Source organism: Kryptolebias marmoratus, linkage group LG10 (genome assembly GCF_001649575.2).
Source record: "Kryptolebias marmoratus isolate JLee-2015 linkage group LG10, ASM164957v2, whole genome shotgun sequence".
Taxonomy (NCBI): domain Eukaryota; kingdom Metazoa; phylum Chordata; class Actinopteri; order Cyprinodontiformes; family Rivulidae; genus Kryptolebias; species Kryptolebias marmoratus.
In genome coordinates this window covers 7,815,623-7,833,916 of record NC_051439.1, presented here as the reverse complement: position 1 = coordinate 7,833,916, position 18,294 = coordinate 7,815,623, and the positions used below count along the sequence as shown (strand labels likewise).

The window sequence follows — 18,294 nt, the reverse complement described above, 5'->3', positions numbered from 1 at the left end:
ATTGGTTTACTATGTTCCATTGTGAATAAAATATAGATTTATTTGATTTGCAAATCATTTAATTCTGTTTTTATTTTCATTTTACAACAAAGGTCCAACCTTTTTGGAATTAGGGTCATTTGAACTGACCCTATAAATGAGTTCAACATGCTTTTTTTAAAAATAAACTTTTCTGATAAACAACTTTGCATCTATTACATCCTCTTATGTGAGAGACTTTCAATGTTTCCATGTATTCCTGAGTTGTTATTCTGGTTATGAAAAACTTTATTTGCCTCAGTCAGCCACTAGATGTCAGCCATAATTTCACAAGTTCTGTTTTGGAAACTTTAATGTTATGAAAAGGCGAGGAGTGTATGTTGCATAACTTAGTTTGCTTTGGTCATTTGCAGATGGATTTAGTTATCCACATGCGTAAAAACGTGCCCGAAGTCAAAAAGAGGATTTATGAGAGTGACACAGCAAATGCGCGTTTCGATGCTTTGTGAAGTCACCCTCGGGTTTAAAAACCAAAATAAAGGTGCACATGACAAAAGCCGAGGCTGGATTTGCGTGGAGCCAATGACAAAAAGCCGGGTAGTTTCGGTGCCTCCCTCCTCTCCGTCTTCTTATAAAGCGTCTTCCACCGCCCTGCCGACAGCAAACCCGAGAACACGCCTGCAGGGATTGCGCACACATTAAGGATCTCCCGTCTTAACGCTTTTACTCGCCGGGATTCAGTTCCGATTCGCAGACATGATTCCCGAGGAAAGCTTCGTCTCCACGGAGAGCAGCAGGTGAGCCTTTTTGCGCGCAGTATTTTGGGAAGAGATGTGCTTGTTCCTGTGTGTGAAAGAACATCCTGTGCTGGACAGGAATGTCTCTCGTCCTTTGACCCTGAATTACCTGGGGCTGATTTGTGGGCTCGTTTTAAAAACTGAGAGTTTTGAAAGCAGCAAGAAGTTGGACTTGATATAAATCCGTCCTGCTGCATGAAGAGTTCAGAACATTAAGCTGAACCTTTCTTCCCACAATTTGAACTCACTTGCATGCATTTTGCACAGATGCATCATTGTATTCATCATTATATCATATTCATATGCCATGTGCTGCATGTCACTATAAATGCACTAACTTTACTCAATTCAGATCAAAGTTTGGACAGAAAAAAGCAGATATGCGTTTCTTTTTGGTTGTTATTTTGTTGTAAAGCGTGAATGTGCTATGTTTGCCCCCCCCCTCCCAGGATGCAGTCTGCAAGTCTGGCCCTGGAGGAGTTGCTGGTAACGGCTCAGAAACAGGACTGCCTGACTGTTGGTATCTATGAATCAGCAAAGCTTCTCAATGCGTGAGTTGAAATCATTAATTTGGGCTTAAGTATGCACTATCAACCTCTCACATTACGGAGAACACCGTTGCCCAATCTAACAGCTTCAAACATGTGGGAACAAGTGGGATTTTTTATTTATTTTTTTCCTAATTTGGTTTTTCCGTGTTTCTCAGAGATCCAGACAGTGTTGTTCTGTGCGTCCTGGCAGCTGACGATGAGAGCGACGTGGCCCTGCAGATCCACTTCACGCTGCTCCAGTCCTTCTGCTGCGACACCGGCATCGACATCCTGCGTGTCGCCGGGGTCCAGCGGCTCCAGCAGCTTCTGGGGGGCGCCGACGCAAACAGAAACCAGGAGGAGAGCGGCGACCTCCACTGCATGTTGGTGACGGTGAGTTCACGGAGCGTCAACCTGGAACCCATCCTTGGGATTTCTTCCTGCCTGCAGATAAAACTCACTTAAAAAAAAAATCATAATTTTCTTCTGCAGAATCCTCAAGTAGACCACTGCAGGCTGCAGGAAGTGGGGACCTACTGCCAGGAGAGTCGCCGTCTTCACCAGTGGGTGCCGGAACTGGTCCTGCAGGAGCGCTGAAGCAGAAAAAAACCAAACCCAGAAACCTAATGGGTTCGGACGCTAATGACATGAAGGACGCTCGATGCTCAAGCGGCGAGGGCCTTGAAGGGACTGGTTCCAGTCCGCTGTTCAGACTGATGACGAGCAGGAGCCAAAGCCTCCCTTTCAGTCGCTGTGAAACAGTTGGATGGTTGTGCAAAAGACAAAGACAGAAAAGCAGATCGGCATTCACATTTGCCAAGAAAACAAAACCAACTTTCTAATTTTGGCATCTGTCTGGGCACTATTTCTTAACAATTACAAGGGAGCAGTCGTTTTGATAGTAAATACTCCACACCCCGGCTTTTACCTGGATGATTTGTGTGCTTATTGTCTGGACAGAAATGTTGTAATAGTGAAACTAATGTACACCCAGCATTCCTAAGTGTTCTGACATGGGAGAGTCTCTGCAGAGAATGGGGTGTGTGTGTGTGTGTCTGAGTGAAAGCGTGGTATGCACGTACAGTATCTTGCTTTTCAAAAGAATGGGTGTGCAGTGAGCAGCTGAACCTGTGGAGGAGTGATCACTATGGAAACTGAAATGATAAAAACACACGCAGGACTTGCTGGCATTGCAAAACCAAGAAGAAGAAGAAAATGCAAAGAAAAAGTGCTCAGGACACAATGTATTTGGGTTTGGATACAGACGTTCTGTGATGTCTGACCAGAACGAGCTTAAACACAGTCAGCATCATTGTGCCTTCAAGACTGTAGCCTTCTTTGATAATAATATTAAAGTGGCTATACTTTTAATTTATTTTTTTTTGTATCAGTTGTTTTTGCAGCCATCTGTTGTTGTTGTTTTTGGGTCATGCTAATTTATTAAATTTATTTGAATTCATAGAAGGTTCCTGCTCTTACTTTCCAAACAACACTGACTTATGTAAGTTTACATGGGCAGTGAAGTCATGACGAATTCCTGGGGACAAAGTTTTTGTCACTGAAATCCTCCTCTATTGTAGGAAATGTAAATCAGTCATCGTGAAACCGGGGTGGAGACAGAAACTAGTCGTACCAGATGGAGCAGGCAAAGCCAGCTAATGCAGACTAACTGTCCCTACAGGAAGAAAAAGGTTAAGGAGAGACGAACGCCACCTGTCAAAACCTGTCTAATATGCTTTGATTCTAGTGGCGGACGTGTTTCGCTGCATTTTCTTCTTTCACAGCAAATTACCGTTGCATGCCAGCGTGCGTGCGAACACCCGTGCCACTCCGTCTCCACCTAATTTTAGAATCAGCTCTCTCACATGCCTGACCTGCACTCTGTACGCTTGCAGAGGAACGCTCGGGCACACGGACCACCCATTTGTTTACAATCTGCTGCTTGGAGGCGTAACCCGTGCGAGGGCCGACTCCTAACTGGCTGTGCTTTTGTCCACCCCAGACCTCCACTGGCTGTATTTTCTGAGTGGTCAAGTGGGAGGAGTAGGATTTGAAATATGAAACAAAAAAAAAAGCTTGTGAAGCTTTAAAGGATTTAGAGGAGGCCTGAGACACGGAAGGTGTAACAATTAAATTCCTGTTAAATAACCCAACTGGGAGGCTCGACCTAATTGGTCTTTGTTTCTTCCTTTTGGTGCATTGAGTTCCTGTCTTAGCACTGAACATCATGTACTCGTTAAACTACTGAGCATGGGATTTATAGACCTTCAGGAAAAAGACAGAATGTCCTGCAGAGAAAGCACAAAACACCATAGGCAGGACACATGCAATATATATATATTTAAAGGTCTAGCATTAATTGAAGGAATGCATATTCCCCGCTGTCCTTAATGCCAGACCTTTAAACTATGATCATCTTATGCTGAGAAATGACAAGGTTATGATTGCTTTGTCACACCTTGGAAATAACATTATGCACAATCTCATGAGATATTGCAAGATCTCTTGCAATCAGTTGTCATTTGGAGCATGTGTTGTGAATGACTCTCAGCTACTACCCCAAAGATTTTTAGCTCAGTTACTGTAAAACTGACCGAGTTTTAGCCATTTTAGTGCTGGTTACGTACAATCAGATGTGGTGGCCATCTTCAGTTGGTTTGACTCCAAACACTAATCAGTTGTAGATGTGCATCCAGTGTTTACCTCCTGAGATTTTCATCAAAATCTGTTCAATGGTTCATGAGATATTTTGCTAACAGACAGACAAACACAGACACAAGCAAAAGAAAAACAAACAAAACAACTAAACAATCCTGACCTTTTGTCGTTCAACAGTGGGTGATAATAAGTACCACTGAAACAACTTACAATCCCTCCTAAATATTTTAGTAAACAATAATAAACTAAATTTCAATGCGTGCAATAGCTGTAGTGACATGTTTCAGTCTCACAGCCATTGCCATGAAGAGCACACATAAAAAGAGAATCTAACAGAAGTTAATGTTATCATATCATCTTTTTATTAATGTTATCTACTTCTCAATATCATTTTTTTAACAGCAATATCCACAAAATATTAACAGTGTGCAAGAAAACATGAGTTATGGCACATCAGAGAACAGTTACAAAAAGTAGATATTTTTTTTCCCCCCCATAATTAATCAAGGCAAAAAGATACATATACTGTATGCATACACAGAAGATCAGAACAGAAAAGATGCATCTCAGAAAGGGCTCAGAGCCAACTGAGTGATGTCTGATATGAAATCCAGCAGCGAGGAGCCTCGACTCTCCTCACCGGGGCGAAAAGAACATTTTCATCTGAACACCAGCGGATTATTGTGAGCCGCATGTTTAAGACTGGTCACCCAGCTGTTCTGATAAATCCACTACCAGCAGTAACACAAGATACGCCACTATAAGGCAAACTACCAACCAACCAATCAGACGTACTGTCGGCCAAAACCGGCGATTCAGGCTGGCTGTGTTTGATTGTAGCCCAAGCAGGAATGGAATGATTGAAAAAAAAAGGATATCAGACATGGGTGTGTGTGAGGGTGTCTGTGTGTGTGTGTGTGCTGACATGATATGCATGCATGCTTGTTTTGTCAAATCTCCGCTGCTCTCATCTTCTTCAAATTTAATAAAGAAACTCCATAGCTTCTTGTCATATTTGTTGGATTTCTTTCGCAAACAGCCCAAGTCAGTCAGGTTTTCTTTTTTTTTTTTTAATGCTAGAACTAGCGCTAGTATATTAAGGGAATTAAATGGAATAATTGACACATTATTTGGAAGGACATTTACTTTTAGGTCAGATATGAGACTCATACATGATCTTCTGCCCCTGCGACTGATCTGCTCATCAGGTTTGTTTCAGCCATTAGATTAGTTTAGCATCAAAACAAGAAACATAGAGCTCACCTAGGAGTTAAAATAGGCTAATTAGCTGCTTACTACTCTTTGCAGTTGAAAATACAAAAAGACTAGAAGGTCATTTTTCAACAGGAAGTGCTAAAATATTGATTAGTTGTCCTGCTTCCTGTCTTTAAACTAAGCTAAGCTAAGGTAGCTGCCAAATTTAACTCATTTTTGAACAGATATTGTCCGAAGCATTTTATCATTAAAAAAAACAATCTTTCTGCATCAAAATGCATCTTTAACCTCATGAAACTTCATTGACCAGTTAAAACAAATTTAATGAAGTGTAACTGAGAGCACGACACACAGAGTTCAAAAGTAGCCTGGAGGAGATGCTTTGAATTTTTATCAGCTTTGTGGTTATTGTTAGGATTATTAGTCATCGTATCACAGACTCCCACATTTTGACGAAACACTTTTAACTTGTGACACCATTCCTTTTGTCTCTCTCTCTCTCGCTTCTTCAAAATCTGCTCACAAGCCTCTGACTCATAAACAAATGAATGGAGGCCATACATGAAGTATTGCATGACCTTTCCTGTGGTCAGACTAACCGTGACCCAGAATGCTGCAGGGCTGCAGTGTGTTAACATTGCTATGACCCTCTGCCAGGCTGGAGCCACCATGTCTTCTAAAACAGTGCCTCTCCCCCCAAATAAACACACGTGCACACGCACGGGCGTGCAACCTCCGTGCTCTCTTTCTTGACTACCGCTCTGCTTAATCATCTTCACTAAACTCCCAACACACACCCACACATGCACACAATCTCCTCCACCACAACCACCCCCACCCTGCCAGCCTTCTCTGGTCTCTTTCCAGCTCCTGCTTTTTGGAAACTGCCTGCTCTGTTTGTTTGTAACAAAGGCAACGAGTGAGAAAGCATTAAAGCAAGGCTTTGTCAGGGGAAGTGAAAGAAAAAGGCTGATCAGTGAAGTTATATCTTCTTAAAGCAACAGAGCTTCCTGTCATCTGTTGTGAACGTGGGGAAAACGTGACTTTCCTAAAAATACTGTCTGCTTTTTTTCCCGCTCTGATCTGTGCAACATCTGTGTCAGGGCTGCACCAGCTATGAGGAAGCATGGACCAGAAGAAGCTCTCACAACCTTCCAACATCTCAGTAAGTCAGCACAGCAGCTGGGTCACGTCGACATTACAACACGAGAGCAGCAACAGTCATGGCAGTCTGTCGGCCAACCTAGCTGTTGTCCAAATGTCATAACATGTCAAGCACAGGGTTGCAAAGCTTCGAAAGCTGGAAATTTTCCACGGGAATTAACGAGGACTTATGGGAATAAACCTGGAATTTAAGACGCTGTAGTTTGCCCCCTTAATGGGGATTTTAAGCATAGTTGGGGGAAAATATATTTTGGTATAATCTTGAGTAAAACAAACAGATTTAATTGCTGTACCGTGCAATGAGAAGTACCACACCCTAAATAACTATAAACACTGTCACCTGGTCGTGTAGGGACACATGGGACATGTAGGGACATATGGGACATGTAGGGACATATGGAAATAGTAATGTATAAAAAAACATAACGTGAATGTTGTTGGTCGAAGTTGTGTACATGAATGCCAAAAAAGGACTACAACAACACAAACAGACAAAAGAGGACTAAAAATGGTCAAAATCCATCGTTCTCTAAAGGTTATGTCAATAAATGTGTTACTTTGACAAACCTTTTGGTCAAATTCATTATCTGCCTATGACAAAACAAAATGCTTGTATTTTTTTGTTTAGATATGGTAGAGTTTGTTTAAAATACCCCCAATTTCCAGGTAATTACCACAGATTATCATAGTTACCACCAAAAGGTTTCCAATTTAGAGTATTCCCAAAACTCTCCACCTTAACTTCCCATGGAAGGTTTCCAGGAATTTTCCATCCCTTTGCAAACCCCAGTCAAACCCCCACCCCAAACTCCCAATATTCACCAAACCCTGGTCTCAGTGACGTCTTTCTCAGGGCTCCTCAAGTCTGAAAGCACCTTCAAGAGAAACTGGAGGTGTATGCTATGTGCGTGGTGTTGAAGTTGCTGAAAACAAGCCACCCAAAAAAAAAAAAAAGAAAAGAAAAGAAAATATGGCAGCACCGGTGTTAAAGGGCGGATCAGGAGGTTGTAATTTTACCACTGGAATGAGGTCTGATGTTGATAAATCCCTCTAATAAGACACTGTCTCAACCCTTGCGGTGTTTCTCCCATGATTTAACCATTAATCACTGCGTTTTTAAAAAAAAATCTAAAGCCAACCTCTGCCATCGCCCGCCCTCTAGAACCTCAATGACCAAAAGAGAAGGACAAGAAGACGTGACCTCGACTGACAAAACAGAAGAAGCAGTGCGAAAAAAGTCGAACATTCACAGGGGAGGAAGAGGAGGAGGAGGAGGGGGGTTCTGTGTTTAGATTTTGTATCTTACAAACACTGTACAGGGTAATAATACTCCACTGACCAGGTTCCATGGACTCCATAGAAAGAAGAGAACTTAAAAAATAAAGCCAAAACAGCTACTCTTCAACTTATCACTTCTGCACATCTGAAAGAAAGTTTATACACTTAGTTTGTTTCTCTTCATTGTTTTTTTTTTGTTTGTTTGTTTTCTTTTACCCCCCTTCATTTTCCGTTTTTACAATCAAGTTTGGTTTGTCAGAGAAGAGGAGTGTCGTGGAAGAGAGGAGGACACAGAGGAGGGGCTGCAAGCTCGTACTGATCCCATCCTTGACCGGGGTGAACTCCCAAAAGACCGAGCACTTATATTTGAGTCTGGGACCTTTGAATGCTTCTAATGCCACAATATTTGAACAATAATCTAAATTATTACCCAAGAAGTCTTGATGTAAACCTTTATTTTTGCTATTTTTGGCCACAAGTTCCAGAAATGGACAAATAAAAGGATCCAATACGAGTGGAGAACATTGGATAGGGATGAGTTGAGTTTTAATTTTTATATTATCTCCTCTTAGTCTTGCAGCCTCTGCAGATAGATCCTCTGATGTGGTTAAACTGTGACCTCACTCTCCCAATGTAAAGCACAGGGAGGTTTGATGTACAGTAGAAATCTTTGCTCAGGTGAGACCCCTGACTTATCGCTAGATCTCTTGTAATTTCATTCACATAAACATGAAAAAAAAAAGGATCCGTCAGGGGTCACACCTGCTATATGCCAGAGTGAAACGATAAAAAAAATGTACAGTATCATCTTATCTGTTAAGTAATGCTCCAAAAAATACCTAAACATACATTGAGTTCACAAACAAGTAATTCTTTAAGGAAAAAAAAAAAAAAAAAAAGCAGTAAACGTCCACGGTTAATAGTTTGAGTTCTTTGTTGAGCTGTTCGCTGTGTCCCTCTCATAGGTGCAGATCTGAGGTCAGCTAAGACATCGAACCGAGCCACGAGCGGCTCTCACGACCTGCGGTAACGATAGTGACGGCAAATCGGCATCTAGAGACGGCTTTTCGTACAGGCTGGCACGGCTGGAGGCTCGGCCAAAAGGCTGCAGGCAGCCATGTTGAGGCCGCAGGCAGAGAGGGTCTGTTGTTACAGATGTGGGTGGGAACATGCTGCAGTCTGACGTGAGCAGACTTGCTCCGAAGCTCTCAAACTGTTTTTATTTTAGAAGTTCCCACAAGGAAAAAAAAAAAAGAGAGAGAGAGAAGCATTTGTTGAGCTTTAAACGCGACACCAGGTCGTGGATGCGCCTACTACTGTTTGCCCACATGCATCGTCCCACTGCCTGCCTCTGCCGCAGCTGCCCATCGTTTACCCAACACCTCGTTTCATGACCGAAAAAAGAAAAGAAACAGCGTTCCTGCTGATTGTTAACGTCCAAATCCCTTTTTGAGTTAAGCTGTAGTTATTTCACCAGCATATGTGAATGATACCAAAGCACCTTGACCCATACTGTGTGATTAACTGAACTCAGCCACCGTGAGGACGAGACGCCTGCCCCCTAGCTGTGGCTTGGGGTATGGCACTGTTCCAGAGAGGCTATTTTTGGGAGTGTGCTGTGTTTGTGTGTTGCTTTAGGTGTCTGACGAAGTGACTGGATCAGTTTTGATAGCAAATGTTTGTGAATGAGTACGAGCGTGTGTGTCTATGTGTGTGCGTGTGTGTTTTTGTGTGTGTGTGAGGGCAGAAAGAGTGAGACAGCTATAGGATGATGCAGGGTTTCTTGTCCTTGAAGGGGTTTTCGGAGGTGGGCACGCCGACCAGCAGTGCGTCGCTACGAGCGTGCTGCTCACAGTAACTCATCAGATCTGCAGCCGCTTTGGAAACCTGACAGGACAGAGAGGAGGGGGGGTGAAAGATTAAATAAAAACTCAATTGCACAGGAGGCAAGCAAGGAGCAGAAAAATAAATAAAAACAATAACATGAGGAAATTAAAGGGAACATCCACCACTTATCGTGCCAGAGTTTTAAACAGAGATAATTAAGGCCCTTTTTAAATGAGAACGATCTCTGGAAACGTTAGTCTTTTTACAATGTAATCAAAAGGAAAACAAAAAAAAAAAAAAAAAACAAAAATACACATTTATATGGATACTGTAGTTTCCATGCCAGGCAGGGTTACCAGACAGGAGATGATGAACTATCATACTGTCGCTTTAAAATTATTGTATTTTGACCCAAACTATCATATGTGCTGAGGGAGGTGATTGGCAAACATGTGCACAGAAAAGGAGGGGGACTTGACCCTAAAACTATGTTATAAAAACGGTACTTGTCATATATCTGGCAACACTGACGCCAGGCTTTCAACAAGGTGCGCACGCTGCGGCTCCTGTTGAAATGCAAATGGGGGTGTCTGAAAATCTCCACTCTGAGACCTGGGTTCAGAAAGCAGAACCCAAGCAGAAAATCTACCACTTCACTCAAAAACAGCGTCATGTAAACAACTCCAAATTAGATAAGGCCATTTTGGTCATTTTGGTGATATCTGAGACCTGTTGCTGGTTTCTCTCTTTGGACATAAAGGAAAAGGAAGGTAAAGGAAGCCATCTATGTCAAAAGAGAGAAACCAACATTAAACAGAGGAGGAGGTCTCAGATTCCAGCTTTCAAAAACATATAATGGAGCTTTAGGCCTGATCCCCAGTCAGTTTCACTCCAATCAACACCTGCACTCATGTGACCAGAGTGGCCCATCAGTGAGTCAGACAAACAAGGACCCTAATGAGCCTCTATTGTTAGGAGAGTGAGAACAATTTGCAAGCAATCCAGCTTACATCACATCTCAGCTTTAAAAGCTCAACTCCACACTCTATTTCTGAATTGAGAAAGCTCCTCAGATGAGAAGCGAAACGTTTTCAACCACAGAATAGAAATCCAGTTGTTTTTTTTTTAACCTTTTTTGAATTTACCATGGCCTGGATGACTGAGAATCTACACCAGCAGACTCTCAGCTACTACCACACCAACGTTTAGCTCTGTATCTGTAAAAATGCCTGAGTTACAATCATGTATGTGATTGCTAAGGTTAATTAGCTGTGACAGCCATATTGAATTAGCTTGAATGTTCTATTATAATCCATCCAGCGGTTCGTCAGATAATTTGCTAACCTTACAAACAAAACACACACACACAGTTTGTTTTACCTTAATGCGCTCAATTCCTGCCTCGATCCTCAGCTGTTCCACCAGTTTCCTGGCCTGGGCAATATTATTAGTAGTGGACATATTGATCCATCAGAATAGACCAACACAGGAGAAAACTGCAGGAAGAAAAAAAAAACAAAAAAACAACAAAAGCTGCTCAAAACACAATGTATGACCAGTGATTAAAACCTGGAATGGCATGCAGCGAGTCGAGAAATGTTGGGACAAGGCATGTTTGCAATGATTTTACTACATCTCCTCTTTACCCAGAGAGACTGTTAAAAGTGAAGTTTATAACTCATATTTTCATTGTTGTTTTAGACAAAATACACAACAGTTTCACCACAGGGCCAGAAATGGCATAAGTAACTCTGCCTCTTGTGTATAAGCTTTTGTTTGTTGCCAGATAGAGTTTTAGGTTGCAGGAAAATGCAAGTTTTTTTAGAGTTTAATGAGGTTTTCAGAGACGATTTCTGGACACATACAGTGATTTCTGTTAGTGTTGCTTAAAAGATCTGGAAAATTACTAAGATTCAGTCCAGCTTTTCAGCCTTCCTTCGGTTGTCTAAAACTTTGGGAAACATCGTGCTCTGTTAAAGATAAAATGAATGCTGACAATTTTTGTTTAAATGTACTTTTTTCACCTCTGAAAGTTTCAGCCTCTCAATGATGCTGTTTTTTTTACAGCAGTCATGAAACTGACTGGTTGAATGAGTGGTAACTTTTGTGTTCTTTTCTCTTTTTAATCTTTTGCTGGCTGTAAACAAAAATGACAAAAAAGAAAACAAAAAATCCGACTTTTTGTTTTTTTGTACTATTTTCAATTAAATCCAGAACTGAAAACAATTTACAAATCAATACATTTTTGTTCACATTTCATCTCCACTTTCTAGGAACTGCAGCTATAGTTTAGTTTGTACAAATTTAAGTATTTGACAAGGACCACGTAACAAGAAATTCTTATCTTCTTTGTTTTAAATAACTTTACCTTTCTAGGAAATGTCTTTTTTTATTTCCCTAAAACTGTCTTTAACAGCAGTTCGGTGCATTATGTAGCAACAAAACACATAGCAAAGTCTAAAACTAATCAACAAATCAAGAACCAAAACAAGCAGAGAAAAGGATCTCTCAAGGTCCACCTTTGAGTTTGAACAGTACAATAAATGGCCTTTTATTAATTTGTCAAACTTTCAGATTAAGAGTAAACTTAAGAGATAAAACAAAGTTAAACCAGTGAGATTATTGGTGATCAGATTGTCTATATCTGAGGTAGGAGTTCTGATAGAGTAATTGTTAGCGTAATTCTGACTAATGGTGATTTGTTCTCATACTGGTACGTTACCAGTGCAACATTATTATTGTTTTTATTTGTGTTAAATAATTAACACTCTGAAAGTGTTCATTTAAGGCTCAAAAGAGAAGACAGGTATAGACACTCTGATGTTTGTGCCGAATTACGCCTATAATAATGATAACAGAGGATTGTTATGGCCTCATTTATGGAGCCTTGGCACCACTATGAGGTGAAAACATGGTGGTGCAACACAAAAACATGAGTAAATAATGGCAGCTTTCATATTAAAAGTCCAGCTCATGCAACAAAAAAACAAAACACTGTGTACAAAATAAGAATAAAAGACTGTGCGACATCAAGGGGATTAATAAGTTAGGAGGTTTGAGTTTAGTTTTCCTGCCTTCAGGAGCTCTGAGTTCGTAGAGTCGGATGCGAGTGTTGCAGCTGACTGAGCGTCTCAGGAATGTGGAACGTGATGCATCAAAACGAGTACCTGGCTGTCGGTGCGCAGACAGGACTCTCTCTGAACACTTAATGTGAGCGGATGGAGGGCACAATCGGAGGGCTGCAGGCACGGCAGGAGAACAGATGACAGGTTAAAAAAACAGATCTGGACGGTAGCTGAACTCGCATTGGCTTCTTTCTGTGGAAGAGAAATGAGATGAAAAATTCAAGTGACTATAATTAAGGCAACTCCAACTCTGCAGACATTGTGTAAAATGTAACAACAGAATGCACGGGTTTGCAAATCTCATAAACTTATATTTTATTCACAGGGGAGCAAAGTAAACATATCAAAAGTACAAACTAAGAAATTGTATGTTTTTGGGTCCAAAAATGGTCATTTTAAATTTTATGGCAGCAATACATCTCAAAAATGTTGGGACAGTGATGCCAAAAGGTTGTAAAACTAAGTGGTACAAATAATAAACAGCTGGAAGAACATTTTACAACTAATCAGGTTAACTGTCAACAGGTCAGTAAGAGGACTTGGTAAAAAGAACATTTTAGAGAGACTGAATCTCACTGTTTCTCACAGTCTGCAAAAAACTGCATCTACAAATAGTGGAAAAAATTCAGAATATTATTCCTGAATGGAAAATTATGAAGACTTTGAATATAACATGAAATTATTTTTGCAACTATTGCCATGTCCTCCATACTAAAGACGAGAGGGACCATCCAGCCTGTTATCAGAGGACAGTTCAAACACCAGCCTCTCTTATGGTATGGGGATGCATTAGGTCATCTGGCATTGGCAGCGTACACATCTAGAGTTAAAACAACATAAGCTCCCATCCAGATGACATCTTTTTCAGTGAAGGCCTCACATATTTCAGCAGGACAATGTTAAACCTCAGACTGCATCATTCCAGCAGTAGAAGAGTCCAGGAGCTGAACTGACCTGCCTGCAGTCCAGACCTCTCACCAGCAAAGACTCAGGATTGTTGAGCAGCTAGAATCCTCCATCAGAGCAGAATGGGACAACATTCCCTCTAAAACCTCCAGCAGCTGCTCTCCTCAGTTCCTAGATGTTTACAGACTGATGGTAAAAGAAGAGGCTTCACAGAGGAAACATGGACCTGGAGCCACTTTGTATTATTTTTTTAGATGTGTTGTTGCTGTCAAATTCAACATTACCTTATTTTTTCCTTTAAAAATGTATAATTTATCAGTTTAAACATATATGTTTACTATGTTCCACTGTGAATAAAGTATAGGTTAATGAGATTTACGAATCATTACATTGTTTTTATTTAGATTTTACACAACGTCCCAACTTCATCGTAAATGTGGTTTTATTTCATAGCAAATGTTCGGTGGTCCTTGATCTGATTCATTCACGTCATTGTTTTCAAAATGCAACAAACCTTCTGTTTTATTCATTTCCAAAACATCGCTGTAGCTAAGCAAATACGCCTTCGCCATCAGAACACACCTCGAGCCTCACCTACATCACGGTCAGAGTGTTACCACTGACTGTCTCAGTCTGCCACTCTGTCTGTCGCCTGAGCTCTCAGGAGGAGAGTCCTGCTTTAATTACTCCTACTGTGGAGTAGATCAGAGACGTCTGTAATTAGGGCTTTCTGTGTGTATGTGTGTGTGGAAATGTGATCGTCAGAAAGAGAGAAAACCAGTGAGCAAAAAAATCATATATCACATTTTTTTCTGTCCCCTGCTATGGCGCTCTTATATTTTATTTAAGCAGACATTTACTTGACTTTCACTAGCTTTTTAAAAAAAGAAAGATTAAGGGCAGGAATATTGCTTGTTTGTGAGTCAGAAAAATGACTAAAAAACAACATTTTTGAATTTTATGAAACTTTTTTTTTAAAACTCTTCTGATGTTAAGTTTTCCCCCTTCAATAATCACCTTAGCTCTTCTTACAGTGACTGGTACAAATGAAAAGTCTGGCGTTCCTTGAAGGACTGAATATCACCCGCTGCCTCTCAAGCCAGAGCTTTAAACTAAACCATAATAAGACATGATGGAGTTACAGCCGCTTTAGTCAAACCTTGAAAAATACCTCGTCTCGTGTGAGGTGATATCCCTCAGAGAAAGTTGAGGACGACTCTCAGCTACTGCCACACCACATTTGGCTCAATATCTGTAAAACTGGCTGAATTATAACCATTTTTGTGTTGGTTCAGTTCAACTAGCTGTGGCGGCCATCTTAAACTAGACTGACTCCAAACGTTAATCAGCTGTGGATGTACACCCAATGAGTAAAATCTGAGAGTTTCATTTAAATCTGCTGAGTGGTTCAGGAGATATTTTGCTAACAGACATACAGGGTTGACTCTAATAGTTAATGTTTGAGTAAAGATAATGTTCCATGTGCAGAGCTCAGCGTATGTGTTGTGGATCACTCTCAGCTACCAGCACACCAAATCTTAGCTTTATATTAGTAAAACTAGAAGAGTTGTAGTAATTTTGTGCTGGGTAAGGTTGCTTAGCTGTGGCGGCTATCTTGAATGGAAGTGACTCTAAAAGTTAATCACTTGTAGATGTACAAGTAGTGATTCATTTCTGCTAGTTTCATTAAAATCTGCTCACTGGTTTACAAGATATTTTGCTAACAGACAGATAAACGAAGACACACAAGCAAAAGCAATATCGCAACTACTTTAACCCTGCGATGACCTTTTTGATGCCATGGCTGGAAGTAAATGGATGGAAATCCTTCCTCAAGGCTGGGGCTTTTTTTGTTTTGTTTTGTTTTAATTTCCAAAAAACGATACCTAATTATCTGTATTGTGAGTTTGTGAATAGATGGCAAGTGCAAACACACCTGTTCCACCACAACACAGTCCACTCTCCTCCTTATCTGCCACATAAAAACAAAACAAAAAAAAAAAAAAAAAAACACGAATGTGACAAACAAAAAATCTGAACCCCTCAGCAGGGCCACATGTTGCGTTCATGCTCCGTGGGATTTTATTGTGTCACAGCCCAGCTTAAAACGAGCTGATCATTGTTTACAAAGAGACCCGGTTTCCCTTCAGGAAAACATCGTGTCCAGCTGTCTGATTTCCACAGCCTGTTGAATTTTCAAACTTTCTGCCATGGCGCAAAAAAAAAAAAAAAGGAAAGCTGATGGGGAGGGAGAGGGAGGGGGGGCTTGGAAAAAAAATAACCATAATTTCTCTCTCCTCTCTCCTCTCCTGCACCCCAAACTTCCTTTATTTCTCGAAGATTAAAAAAAATACACATGGAAACAGCCTATGACAAGACGGTTAATCGACCAAAAAAAAGGGGCACGAACAGTGCTGAGCATCCAGCCACGGAGCCCTGAAGAGGCTCTGAAGACGCGCAATCCCCCCCCTCACCCCCCACATCGGTCCTTATTGATCCGAGCAGCTGGCTGCCGCGGATCAGGCCCTCGGTCCGGAGCCATGTCCTCTGCTACAGGCCCTGCTGGCTGCTCCGCCGTGTGAAAACACAATGCGGGCATTTTGATGGATGGAACAGCGTGTCCTCTCTCCCATGGCTATCCACGCACTAAACACACACACACACACACAGGCGCCCAAGCAAGCAGGCTGTGCACATAATCAAAAGCAGAAATATTTTCCCATGTGAAGAGCAGACAGGAACGCTGCAAAGAGGGGCCCGGATCGTGAGAGCAGGCGGGGTGGTGACATGTTTCGCAGCCACTGTAATAATAATAATAATAATAATAATAATAATAATAATAATAATAATAATAATAATAATAATAATAATAATACTAATAATACTAATGATGATAATAATATTAAAACCCATCCAACACAGAGCAACAAGACTGATCCGCTATTATGCAAATACATGGGCCTACTTCGACAAATAAGATCCGGTGTTGCTCGTGCGTCCCCCCTTCAGAGTCCAGCCGAAGGAAATCTTCCAGCGAGCCTCCGCTTCGGTCCCCGGTCCTCCCCACCCTCTCTGCCGGCACAGGGTTGGGGGGAAATCCGGATTCGTGACAGCGATAAAGCCTCCCTCTCCCCCCCAGCTGCAGTGACGAGAGTCCGGGCTCGCGGAGGCGCACCGAGGCGTCAGTATTATTAGGCACGCGGGGAGGGGAAGGGAAGGGGACGGGAAGGTAGGGGAGGGAGGGGAGGGGGGCTTAAAAAAAAAAGAAAAAGAAAAATGATATAGCCGAATGTCGCCAAACTCACCTCCGAATGCGCCGTTTGGATGATTTAAAGGGCCAGATCCGCTGCTTTCCTCAACCCCGTCTCCGCTCCGCTCCTCGGGCCCCCCTCCCCTCCCCCCTTCTTCTCCTTCACCAAGTCAAACGCCTCCCCCCCCTCTCCGCCACAGAGCCTGTCCACCTCCTCCCCCTGCCCCTCTCCTCTCACTCCTTTGTGAACCACCAGGAGTTTCTGGAACATGGCTAAAAAACACACCTGCGAGCATAATCCTTCTGACAGGAGGGTTGGAGATTTTCCAAATTGATCCAGGGGCGACACCAAGAAGGAGGGGGGAGGGGGCAATGACCCTCCCTCTAAATTAGCCACCCCTGGCCGGAGAATCTCATACGCACAATCTGTAAGCAAAATAGCCCAAGAACCACTGGATGGCTTTTAATGAAACTCTCAGAAAGTTATCACTGGATGCACGTCACGACTGAGTAACTTGTGGAGTCAATCCAGTTCAATATGGCCGCCACAGCTCATCAACCTTAGCCCATAAGTCGGTCATTTTTGACCCTGCAAGATCAAAATCTGACTCTGTAATATGCATTCTTTCAAGGAATGCGGTTCTTGTTTATAAATGTGGATTTAGGAGAAGTAGGCCTCTCAGAGTCCTCATCCAGCCGACTGCAGTGAGTTTCTAACCACCTTCACAGAAAATACCTGATAGTTCGTCATGGTTTGTGTTTTTTGGTGCGCCCTAAACGAACAGTGGCTCCCATCTGACCACCACTTTCAACATTTTCTGGATTAGTCCTCATAATAATTCAGTTTGATGCACTCAAGCATGATTTTTTTTAGGGTGAATAAATGTTCGATCAGTATAACTGTTGTTATAGGTTTGTTAACCATAAATAACGTGTAGCAGTTAAACATGTTTATGCAGCAAGCTGCATTCAGAGCAACTCTGATTTCTAATTTTTTTGTGAGCTGAATATTTCTGTAACACAGACAGTGTTCTTAGGCTTCACAGCTCTTGAGCAGATTGCGTTGCTTTCTTTCAGTCCCCTGAAAATGTTTTCTTGGAAACCCTTTTTTTTGTGCAGGAACGTAAACTCCGCTCTCCTATTTTGATTTCTACTTAAATGCTGCAAGGTAACAGACCCTCCTGACTACCAGTGGTTCAAGTTTGACCTCTGTGGAGGACATTTGTCAACCTGAATATCTCCCACCCACTGCACACAACTGAATTAACTCCTTTTGCTTTCTACAGAGGACCATTAGGGCTTTTCAGTTACACCAAATATGAAGGGGTGGGGCTAATTACCTTAGAAAGATTGGAGAATTTTAAACAAATATGATTGGACAACATATGTTTCTCCTGTTAGACAGCAGGATATGAGCCCAAATAGCATTTCACTGATGTGCACATCTGGATTCTTTTGTACTTTACAGTAAAAATGACTGTAATCACTTAGAGTGTTGCACAAAAATCAGCCACACGATGGCGCCATTTATCCACCTCTGACTTCAAATTCCCAGGGGACGTGAG

General features: G+C 41.7%; 2 protein-coding genes across 6 annotated transcripts; one reads left to right on the top strand and one right to left on the bottom strand.

Annotated features, from left to right (window-relative positions):
- The first annotated feature begins 619 nt into the window (after positions 1-619).
- On the top strand, positions 620-2,765 carry LOC108233341 (growth arrest and DNA damage-inducible protein GADD45 beta-like). Its single transcript, XM_017411745.3, has 4 exons — positions 620-776; positions 1,226-1,327; positions 1,483-1,699; positions 1,799-2,765. Exons 1-4 carry the CDS (start codon positions 736-738, stop codon positions 1,901-1,903), a joined length of 465 nt encoding a protein of 154 aa, XP_017267234.1. The 5' UTR covers positions 620-735; the 3' UTR covers positions 1,904-2,765.
- Positions 2,766-4,354: 1,589 nt separating this feature from the next.
- On the bottom strand, positions 4,355-16,879 carry gng7 (guanine nucleotide binding protein (G protein), gamma 7). Of its 5 annotated transcripts, none has more exons than XM_017415534.3 (4): positions 16,785-16,879; positions 12,616-12,765; positions 10,829-10,944; positions 4,355-9,508 (listed from the first exon to the last, which is right to left on the bottom strand). In XM_017415534.3, the coding sequence occupies exons 3-4, from the start codon at positions 10,907-10,909 to the stop codon at positions 9,383-9,385; spliced, it is 207 nt and encodes a 68-aa protein (XP_017271023.1). In that variant the 5' UTR covers positions 10,910-10,944; positions 12,616-12,765; positions 16,785-16,879; the 3' UTR covers positions 4,355-9,382. The 5 variants fall into 5 exon arrangements, with proteins under 5 accessions (XP_017271023.1, XP_037833749.1, XP_017271041.1 ...); XM_037977821.1 differs by having other exon boundaries at positions 12,616-12,687; positions 16,785-16,835; XM_017415552.3 differs by lacking the exon at positions 16,785-16,879 and adding an exon at positions 16,445-16,695 and having other exon boundaries at positions 12,523-12,765.
- Positions 16,880-18,294: the final 1,415 nt, after the last annotated feature.